This window comes from Osmerus eperlanus, chromosome 27 (genome assembly GCF_963692335.1).
Source record: "Osmerus eperlanus chromosome 27, fOsmEpe2.1, whole genome shotgun sequence".
Classification (NCBI taxonomy): Eukaryota; Metazoa; Chordata; class Actinopteri; order Osmeriformes; family Osmeridae; genus Osmerus; species Osmerus eperlanus.
The window spans coordinates 7,092,731-7,103,886 of record NC_085044.1 but is presented as its reverse complement, the minus strand read 5'-3'; the positions used below and the strand labels follow the sequence as shown (position 1 = coordinate 7,103,886).

General features: G+C 45.3%; 1 protein-coding gene across 1 annotated transcript; it reads right to left on the bottom strand.

The window, feature by feature from the left end:
* Window positions 1–638: 638 nt before the first annotated feature.
* Window positions 639–7,294, bottom strand: LOC134013571 (GTP-binding protein SAR1b-like). Its single transcript, XM_062453071.1, has 6 exons — window positions 7,072–7,294; window positions 1,911–2,030; window positions 1,656–1,723; window positions 1,364–1,465; window positions 1,001–1,132; window positions 639–815 (listed from the first exon to the last, which is right to left on the bottom strand). Exons 1-6 carry the CDS (start codon window positions 7,292–7,294, stop codon window positions 699–701), a joined length of 762 nt encoding a protein of 253 aa, XP_062309055.1. The 3' UTR covers window positions 639–698.
* Window positions 7,295–11,156: the final 3,862 nt, after the last annotated feature.

Sequence of the window (11,156 nt, the reverse complement as noted above, 5' to 3'; positions counted from 1 at the left end):
TGGAATACCAGAGAAGTGAGACAGAAGGACAGAACAGAAAAAAACTTTATTAATGCGCCATTCCGTTATGTTTCTTAAGAATAATAAGAAAAACTACAACAGATTAGAGACAATATGTTATGTCATAATCCTTAACATTTATTTTTTATTGTTAAATTTGGCATCTGCTCCCTTGTTTTGTACTTTCTGTATATGGTCGTTAAAAAACTCAAAGAACAAGGCATGCATAATAGTTTCTTATAATGCACATTGATTGAAGGAAACCGCTTATTGAAAATCCATGTACGATGGACGTGTACATTTCATACATGGTCCCTTTCTTGAAGGTTTCCTAGGCCTGCGATGGCCCCGTTCCAATACTCTCAAATGCACCCTTCCCATCCTCCTCCTCGGGAGAGAAAATATCGATCTGATATCAAATGCTTTTCCGAACCGTATGGGCTCGTATATCTGATGAGGAGAGGGGGGGTGGAAGCACCTCAAAGTATTCGAGCAGGTGTTTCTGTCCACGCTCTTCTAACTCCAGGACTCTAATCTTCTCCCCTGAAAGGAATGCCGTGTCTGGGAATGGATAGACCCATCGCCGTTTTTTCTTTTTTCTGATAGCAACTTTTATAACCAAACATGGGGTGGGAGGAGGGGGGGGGGCACCAGGCCTGGGTGGACCCCCCACATGGCAGGTCTGACTGGGCTGCGGTTTAGTCGATGTACTGGGAGAGCCAGCGGAAGCCCTCTCCGTAGCCCTGCTTCATCTTCACGCTGCACATGAACACCTCCAGAGGCCTCGTGTTCAGCTCCTTCATGGGAGTGCTGCCCTGGAGTCCAAAACAAACGCGCACCGATGGAAAAACACAGCTGTCAGTGTGGATGGATGCAGAACACCGAAACACAAGACACTGTGTGTAGAGCTCACAAGCCCCATCCGTGTGTGTGGAGCGTGTGTAGAGCATGTGTGTGTGTGGAGTGTGTCTGTGTGTGTGGAGCGTGTGTGTGTCCTCACCTTGCCCGTTGTCCGTCCATACAAGCCAAACAGCTCCCTAAGCTTCTCCTCACTGATGGCTTCTGGTCTGTCAATCTTGTTGCCCAGGATCAGGATAGGCACGTTTCCAATAGTCTCGTCTGTCATTAGTGCCTGAGGGGACGAGGGAAGGAAATGAGGGGAGGGAACAAGTGGAGGGAGTCAGGGGTTTGTTAGAAATGAAAGACCAGACCAGACCAAACCAAACGAGCCCTGCTTCCCAAAACCCTCAAATCCTCTTTCCTTTGTAAATAAAGATTTTTTGATAAAGCCTACAAAAAGCTGCCCCCATCATTTGACCTCACTGGGATGTTTCGACGAGGACTAGACAGTTAGGATTCTTACGTCAAGTTCTGTTTTGGACTCCATCAATCTGGGGAGGTCTGCACAATCCACGAGGAACACAATGCCATTGATGGCTGGGAGGTAGTTTTTCCACACTGCGAGCTGCAAACACACACACACATACACACAGTTACTGTATGTGATGAGAGGGATGTTGACCTTTATTATAAGCCGCCTCCAGTCTCCCACTCACTATTAGAACAACAAACCGCCACTGCTTTACATAAATACTACATTACGTGTCTCACACACACACACACACAAACCCCCCCCCCCCCCCCCTCACACACACACCTTGTGCATGACCTCCAAGGTCAAAAGTGGTGAAAGTCATGCCGGCGATCGTCAGCTCCTCCAACACTAAAACAGGGAAGAGAATCACAACGTCACCATCACAACGTCACCATCACAACACCGGCCGCTGAGGAGCATGTTCTGCTCTTTCACTCACAGCTGAAATGCCAAGATCAAGAGGCAGGGTTTCTGGTAGTACCAGGCCACTGTTGCCGGGCAGATCTGGGATTCCCCTGAACCAGCATCAAGTTACTTGGATGTAAAGTTGGAACGTGCTGTCCCAATCTGTCATCTTTGAGCATGTGCAGTAACATCGTCTTGCCCGCATTGTCCAAGCCCAGGAACACTAACTTGCCCGATTTCTTGTACAGTCCTGAAAGTCAAGGCAAACGCGTGTCATCAAACAAGTCTTATAAACTGTTTGCTTCATTCCTCACTTGATAGAAATACTAAAAAGGTCTTCTTATCATTTAGAAATGTCAAATAACTCAAAAGGGTTGTAACAGAGATAAATCAACGAATCTTCAGGGGACAAACTCATGTTCCTGTTTTATTAAAGAATACAATTAACATCAGCCGTGTATCCCTGTTGCATAATGGTATGCATTGAGAGGCTTGTTAAAGGATGAAAAACATACAGCCCATCAGTACAAACTAAAGACAAAACGCTGACAGATGTAACAGAACAGGTTTGTGTGTGCGTGTGTACAGTTTGCTTGTGTATCCATGGGAAAAATCCTGTCCTTCTGTCAAGTACCAGTCAGCATTCATTCCTCCACTGTTACTCAACTGAGCAGTATGTTACCTGTTTAACAAGGTACGGTGTGAAGCCACACCTTGTGTGCAACAAACACTGACATCATGAAACTAGGCTATCCCAAGTTACAGTCACCATCTACTGACACAGAAACAATCCCCTCTACTGACACAGAAACTATCCCTTCTACTGACACGGAAGCTATCACCTCTACTGACACAGAAACTATCCCCTCTACTGACACAAAAACTATCCCCTTTACTGACACAGAACCTATCCCCTCTACTGACACAGAAACTATCCCCTCTACTGACACAAAAACTATCCCCTTTACTGACACAGAACCTATCCCCTCTACTGACACAGAAACTATCCCCTCTACTGACACAAAAACTATCCCCTTTACTGACACAGAACCTATCCCCTCTACTGACACAGAAACTATCCCCTCTACTGACACAGAAGCTATCCCCTCTACTGACACAGAAGCTATCCCCTCTACTGACACAGAAGCTATCCCCTCTACTGACACAGAAGCTATCCCCTCTACTGACACAGAAGCTATCCCCTCTACTGACACAGACACTATCCCCTCTACTGACACAGAAACTATCCCCTCTACTGACACAGAAACTTTTTAGAGGCCACAGCCAGTTGAAGTCACCAATCATATTTAGGCTAATAGTCGCATGTTTGTCAAGCCATTTTAACACAGATCAACAATTCAAATTTTTGATATACAATTGCATTTTGGATTTCAATAATTCTTTTTTTTTTAACTATGTTTTTATTCAAGAAAGATAAGACAATACAGATCCATTCATTTAGTGTCTTGTCATACAGTGTCTTGATTTGTGTTTTCTTATTTGAGAACCAATCCCATCCCACCCACATACTGCCAATGCTGACAAGGCAAAAAAAAAAAAAAGGAGGAGGAGGAGGATGATGTTGTGAGAGGGAGCAGTTCCCACTCTGCGTAAAGCTCACATCAGGCATCAGATAACACAGCTGTGCATACTGGGCAAAGCTGTTAGGGGAAGTGGCGGTTCTACATGGGGGCCTACAGGGGACAGTGCCCCTGTAAACATTTCCCTGGCCCCCCCTATGGCCCCCCTGAGCTGACTGAATAATACAATTATTATTATTTTTTCTTCAGGGGTCCATCTCCACCTTTTGCAGCATTGTCCTACTGTATTTGAGTTTCTAATTTTTGATGGCCCTACATCATTGTTTCAATTGAAACTCTTAATGTAAAAAATGAACGTTTCTATGATTTTAATGTAAAACTAAATTATAGTATTAAATATTTAAATATAATTTGTTTCCGTTTTTTAATGTGCCCCTCTGATTTAAACACTGGCCCCACCTTGGCCACCCCAGTAACATTTGTCTAGAACTGCCACTGGTTAGGGCCTTATATTGTCTGGGGGGAGAGTGGTAAGTCTCTCAAAGTACAATAACAACAGATCCCATATTTTATGGAATGTGTCAGTTGATCCTCTGGAGGAATACTTATTCTTTTCTAATTTCAGGAATAGCATCAGGTCGTTAAGACCTCACTTACTAATAGGCCTACACCAAAAATTACAATTTTTGCATTCGGCCTCACATTTGTATGGAAGCAAATCGTGACTAAAATTAAAATGCATTTCCAGAAATGCTTTTTCATTTTAAGAATGTGGCTGCATTATTTGACTCATAAATGACATTAGTAATCAATCATCCTATTTGCATTTTAATTTTCTTCTTCAAGAGTGCTCAATATTTCACTTAATTAAAATGAAAAAGAAATACACATTTGAGATTTAATTTTCACAATATGCCCCAGCAAATAGATACCAAAATTCAATTTGAAATGTAAAATTTGAAAATTAAAATGCATTTGCAGAAATGCTTTTTCATTTTAAGAATGTGGCTGCATTATTGGACTCATAAATGAAATTAGTAATCAATCATTCTATTTGCATTTGCATTTTCTTCTTCAAGACTGCACATGTTATGCCATAATCAAAAAGAAAACAGAGCGGACATTGCTTTTTTGTTTTCGTGGTCTGCCCGCAAAGTACTGCCCATAATTCGAAAACAAAAAAGCAATCTGAGCGGCGCAGCAGAGTGACATCAGTAGCTGCTCTTCTTCAGCTCCCTGCTGACCGAGCTACCCATTTGTTTGGTAGGGGGCGGTGGCCTTCGCCGAACAGCTCCGCTATTTCCTTTATTTTTAAACCATTTAATAAATAGCTTTCAATGGACTCGAACGGGATGTTGATGGTTGGTTGTCCTCGTCCCATTTGAGGCTCCACAGCCTCAAACTATGGCAACCTCATTAATGTGTAAATCTGTGACGGCAGAGTATGCAGCCAAACTCTCTATGACTTGTTCTACGTTTAATTTTGGTCACGATTTGCTTCCATACATTTGTGTCAAATGCTTCATTTAAAGTTCTGCAAACAGTTGACCAGAAGTCTCTTAACTTTGGACAAGTCCAAAACATATGAGCCATGTCTGCTGAAGTAGAATTACAGCGGTCACACCTGTCATCAATGTCTGGTTATATTTTGGACAGTTTTGATTTGGTGTAATAAGTTGGGTGAAAGACTTAAACTGCATCAGGTTGAGGCGGGCACATGAGGATGTGCCATTAACTCTACTCTGAGCACAGTCCCAGGCTGCGTCAGATATCTCCATCCAGAGTTCTTCAGCCCAATCACTTCTGATTTGATCTAACGACACCTTTTGAAAAGAAAAGATTGTGTTGGATATATTTTAAATGTGGCCTTTACGCTGCATAGGAGTTTGTAAGATATCGTCCAACTCTGAATTTGCTGGAAAGGTTGAACTCACTTTTTGGATAAAGTGACAAAACTGGAAATATCTAAGTAAATCTGACCATTGTAGTTTAAATGTTTTAGTAAGATCATTAAAGCTGCCAAAAAGACCATCTATAAGATCTAATAAGACCAACTCTGTGCCACTGTGTAAAGGTATGATCCAATCTCGCTGCAGGAAAGAGGTGGTTATTGGAAATAGGGCTACACATAGAAAAGTCAAGAAGTTTTAGTGTTGTCTAAATTGTGCCCATATTTTGAGAGTAGAATGTACTACAAGGTTTGAAGTATACTGTGATGATGAGAAAGATAACTTTGCTGTAATCAGAGCGGAGAGAGATGTTGATATGCAGGAATTTGCTTCAACTTGGCAGTCCCTTGGATATCAATAATTCTAATTGTTGATATCAAGAATTCTAATTGTTGATACCAAGAATTGCATTTTGGATATAAAAAATGTATGAATATCACGTGGGCCGGAGTAGGCAGGCTCCGTTAATTCTGTTTGCAGAGGCGTTCCGCAAAGAGCGTTGCCCACTAAGGCCATTCTAGATGTTGTGACCCGTTGGAGTTAATTTACATCAACATGGATTTTTTTTATGGATTAAATTGGATTAAAAAAATGTATCTAATTCAACCTACAGCTCTTTTATCAAGTGACACAAAAAACGTAATAATTGGGTGTGCTTTGCCTTCGGCAAGGGCACAACCTTTGTTCTCTCTCATAAATATTATTATTGTTTATTTTCGCACCCCTAAGCCTTCGTCAATATTTGGACTACATAGACAACCTAGGTGTCAAAAGTATTTTAATTTACGTTCCGTTGTACGGTTTAAGTAGAAATTAAGTTTTTGTGGCGAAAAGTGAAGCTAACGGTGGCTAACTTGCTAGTCACAGTCAATGACGCTACTTACGTCACTAACGTCACGAAAACTCGCGTGACTACCTCTAGCAGAACATTAGTTTAGCAGCTCGTTAACTTCTGGGAGATAGCTAGGCTAACCATAGACATATAAGGTGTGTTCGACATGGACTGCGGCTGCATGAAACGACCGGCGAGAGTAGCCGCTTGCAGTCGGGGAGGAGTTGAAAACGGCTCTGTAAAGTCGGACATTCCAGCTTCTCGTGGTTTGCTGCGTTGACGTCAGTCATGGCCGATCAAGCGCTGTTTGCTTACTTTACTTTATTTATAATTAAACTTAGTCTTTCCGTTAGTGAAGAGGCGGATTAAAACCCTTTCTTCAACAATTTTTTAATTCAATTAAACTGTTTGGTCAGGATTTGAGCGTTGGCGAAACTGAAGGTGTCAGAATATTTACAAAACACGAGTCAAAGTTGTCGTGTGTGAGTCTGGCCAATCATGAAATAGCTGTGTCGTCGTTTGAACCCGTGCAGTTGCTCTTGAGAAAATGCACTCGGCTACACAGCCGGCAGTTCTCAAATCGATCTCACGGTACTTTGATGGCTACGTCACAGTGACCTAGCCTCGGCGCCGTCTCAAGTCGGACAAAAAGTCTAACCAGAATTCACTGTTTCAAGTCAGCCACCTGCAGCCGGCTGCAGCGCTGCATGAAGTCAGGTCATGTCGAACGCACCTATTTTTACAACTGATATTTCTGTATATTTTATATAAAAATGCATACTGCTCGGGCTTGCTCCCGGGCTTGGCGCCTGGCCGAGCCGGCCCCGACTTCTCCTCCTCACCCTCTCCTCGGTCTCCCTGGCCTCGGCTCCGACGGTCGACCCCGCTTCCCTTCCTCCTCCGGCTCTTCGTGTTGCTCTTGCTCTCCATCTCCATCTCCTGCGGCACCGCACCCCGCCCACCCCACACCTCCAACCTTCTCCCAGCGTTGCAGACCGACTAGACCGTTGCCGGCCTGCAGCGCCTCCTTCGGGCTCGGGGGATCCGGTTTTCCCGGTTGGATCCGAAAGCTTGGCTCTTCTGCCTCTGCTTCGGGGACTCCGGGGGCCGTCACGCCTCCTCCCGCCCCGCCCCGCCTCCCCCGCTGTCGGGCACTGGTCCGCGCCTGCCTCTTGCCTTGCCCCCCCCCCATTGCCCAGTCTCCTGCCCTGGCTCCGGCTCCTGCCCTCGCCAACCTTCCTGCCCTGTCCCTGCCCCTGCTTGCTCCGGTCTGGCCCTGCCCCCTCCAGGCTGTGCCCCTCTAACCATGCCCTGTGCCTTCCTTCGCTCCGGATGCTGCCATTCCTGTCGGCGCCCTGCCTGCTCCTGCCTCCGCCAGGTGACTGTGTGGACCTGGCCGACCTTCTCCTCCCTTCCCTGGTCTCTGCCCCCCGCACCATTGACAGGATCCATGGCCTCATCCTGCTCTGCCACCCTGAACTCGCCCGGCGCCGGGAGCTCAAGGTGGTCAACTTTGCTTACGAGTTCTCCCTGTTCCAGGACGTCATCTGCTCCTCCTTTCCCGGGCGCCGGGCTCTCCCTCATCTTTCAGCTCGCCTTGCGGTTCTGGGGGTCTGGGTTACACCTACCATGTCCGGTTTGCCTCCGGGGCCGCGGGGCGGCTCCAGCAATTGGACGAGGCCACCTACTGGGACTTTACCTGGACAGCGAGATCTATTGTCTGGTTTTCGCTGCCCAGTCCGCCCTGCCCTGCTCCCTGTGCAGCGCTCCTTCCCACCCATCCCTGGAGTGCACGGTCGCGGCCCGTGCTCCTGCCCCTTCGCCTCCTCCAGCCCTCCTTCCCCTGCCTCTCCCCACTCCATCACCCCGCAGCCCCTCCTGTCCGGCCCTGCGGGCACCGACAGCCAGGGACGCCCCATCCTGCTGCAGAAGGGGTGGATGATCTGCAACAATTTCAATGACGGAGGTTGCTCCGTGTCCTCCTCTCGGAGCCTCCACGTGTGCTCAGTCTGTGGCGGGACCCACTCTCGCTCCTCCTGCTCCCTCGACCCCACTGACCGGCAGGCTTTGTGACCGCCTTTAAGGCCCTTCCCATCCGCCCTGCCTTCTGGGTTTTCTTTGGGGTTCACTGGCAGGACTCGTACTGCTTGCCATCTGGCTGGCGTTTGGATGCAAAAGCAGCCTGTGCATCTTCGACTGTCTCTTTGAAGCACTCTGCTGGATCCCCCTAAACGAGTCCAAAGTCCCCTTCCTCGTTCATCTCCTGGACGGCTTCCTCACAATCGGCCCCCCTTCATCTCCACTGGCACAAGGCCCCCACACCACATCAGGCTTGGCTCTGCTACCAGCCTCCACCAACCGCATCAGGCTTGGCTCTGCTACCAGCCTCCTCCAATCAATCAGGCTCGGCTTGTATGCCCTGTTTCAATAAAAGCATATCATTATTCAATCGCTGGTGTGTTACTGAACTAACTGACTGCAGGCACGCGGCGGTTTCTTGTCAGGGGTCAACGCACAACAGAAGTAAACAAAGTTGCGTTAACGGCGTAAAAATATTTTATCACATTAATGTTGGCCACAATAATCTCATTAACGCGTTAACTTTGACAGCCTTAGTATAGGATCATGTGTTAAAGCTTAATATTGTGAGCAATATCAATAGGCTAGTGACAAAAACACTTTTTAGTGCTGTCAAACGCAAAAAATATTTAATGCGATTAATTGCATTAATGTCATACTTAACTCGCGATTAATTGCAATTAATCGCCATTTTTCTATATTCTAAATGTCCCTTGATTTCTTTTTGTCACATTATTTTTTCTCATTTTAATGCTCTTATCAACATGGAAAAGTGGATTGGATTGCTTAGTTAGTGCAAATGTTTTTTTTAAATTGAAAACAACATTGCAACATTGCCTGGCTTTGACGAGGGGGCGGAGAATTCGCATCAGCTGTGTTCTTGGCCATCAAGTGGTATTTCAGACTGGATGTGCTGCGATGATAGCTCAGTTAACAACGACAAAACACACAGATCAATTTGGTCTTGTCAATGGAACCATTTGGCAACTTTTAAAAGTAACCTTTCCATTCAGAATCTTATTGGAATCCATTTCGGCGTCTCGCGCTCGCTATCCACTCAAAACGTCACGTTAGCCTACCACTCTCTTTAGCCGGCTCGCAAGCCCAAACAAGTGTGTGCGGCGCGCCTGTTGTTTTGTTTCCGGTCAAGCTAGATCCGGTGTGGTGTTGTAGTCTTTGTAACGTCAGTAGTCGTTGCAACAGCATGTGAAAAAACTACAACGTTTGCTAGGCCAAAAAGAACGTTAAAAGAATTAACGCCGTTAAAATGAGTTTGCGTTAACGCCGTTAAAGATCCTGTAAAGTAAATTCCATGTTGTGCTTCTAAGTACATTATATACCTGTGAAATGAGTTCCTGAAAGCATGTGCAAAGCGCTAAAACTTTGTCGCACTGAAATGTGGAGTTAGACCGAAGAACAGTTTCTCTTCCGTTTTCAGATCAGGTTTTAATGGGCGGAGCCAAAAAATGCCCTATCTACGTCATTTCGCCCCATCTACGTCAGATCACTGAATGGCTCCTCCTGCTGTACTGTTATTGTAGCTTAGCCTACATCAGCTAGCTAGCTAGCTTCAGGATGTCTCCCACCACCCGCAACTGCATCTTCCCTGGATGCGAGAACTCCAGCTGCGCTGCAACGCCATTTAAGTTCCGTGTTGATAATGAAAGGAAAAATAGGTGGATAGATTTTGTGAAGAGCCACGCTAATGGAAAGCTTCGGATAAACTCCAACAGCCGCCTCTGCGCCACTGACCATTTCACGGCGGACAGTTTTAACACGGACCAGAGACAGACGGGGTTCACCAACACATGGCTTCTCTTGCAGCACGGAGCCGTACCGAGCATCGCCCCCCCGGCCGTTCATCCTCCGGTCGCACCTGGACCATCCACCGCCGCCAGCAGTTCATCACTCAGTTTTGTGTGCTTGTTATAATTATACTAGATAACTTTTCCAGCAGTATCTCTGCTATAATTAGTGCAAACCGCTAACTTGATATTAGGCTACTCGGTATAGAATGATGGTATTTTGGTGAAATGGTAGCTAATGTGCTAGAAGTAGTTGGAGAGCTCACTGTCTGCTGTCTCTGCTGTAAATATGTACTCCTGTGTTACAGCTCAGGGGAATATTTCATTTATATGCATCTGTATGTTTCACTCATTGAACAAATACATTCTAATTCTATACTGTTTTGTTCGGCTTGACGTAGCGTCCATTGTCTGGGTCGTAGGTAGCTTACTTGAGAGAGGCGGCGCCTTCCAGCGAGGGGGCCGAGCTTCAGCTCCTTCAGGCGACACGCCCCCCCAGTCTCGAACAGAGAAGACTGCTGATTTTCTTACGATTTCAAAGCCTAATTTAACATACTTGGTGTTTTCATTCGAATTTGGATGGGTAGTTAATAACACATTATTCTATGGTGTGGTGAACTTGAAACTCGTTTTTAATTCCACTTTACAGGATCTTTAATAAAGCGTTTAACTGACAGCACAAACACTTTTGTATCATGTTATTACAGTCTGCTGGTTTCTGTTAGTGTAGCAGCCATCCACAAAAAAAATGAAATTATTCACTGATGGTCTGAAGATGTTTAATTACCTGTCTTGCACTTCTACACCAGTGCTAAACAGAAAAGTGTAGTCAGAAGGCAAAATTATAAATTAAAACTCCATTAGCAGTAGGCTACATTCATTGGTAACTCATTAGCACCACCAAATTAGCAAACACATAAAATAAACTCAATACAATTAAACTACACTGTTGCCACATGTTGGGAAATAACCAAATACAAGCAATATAAAATAATCTATAAATAATGCAAACTTTACAAGCATGAAACACACTGTATTGTGGTCACCTAGACTATTCTAGGCTGTGGTTCAGTGAAAGCACGGCTTCTTCAATTTAATTTTAATATCCACTGCAACAATAGGACAAAGGAACACTAACAAAATGTGAATAGCCTACAAACAATGAGCATG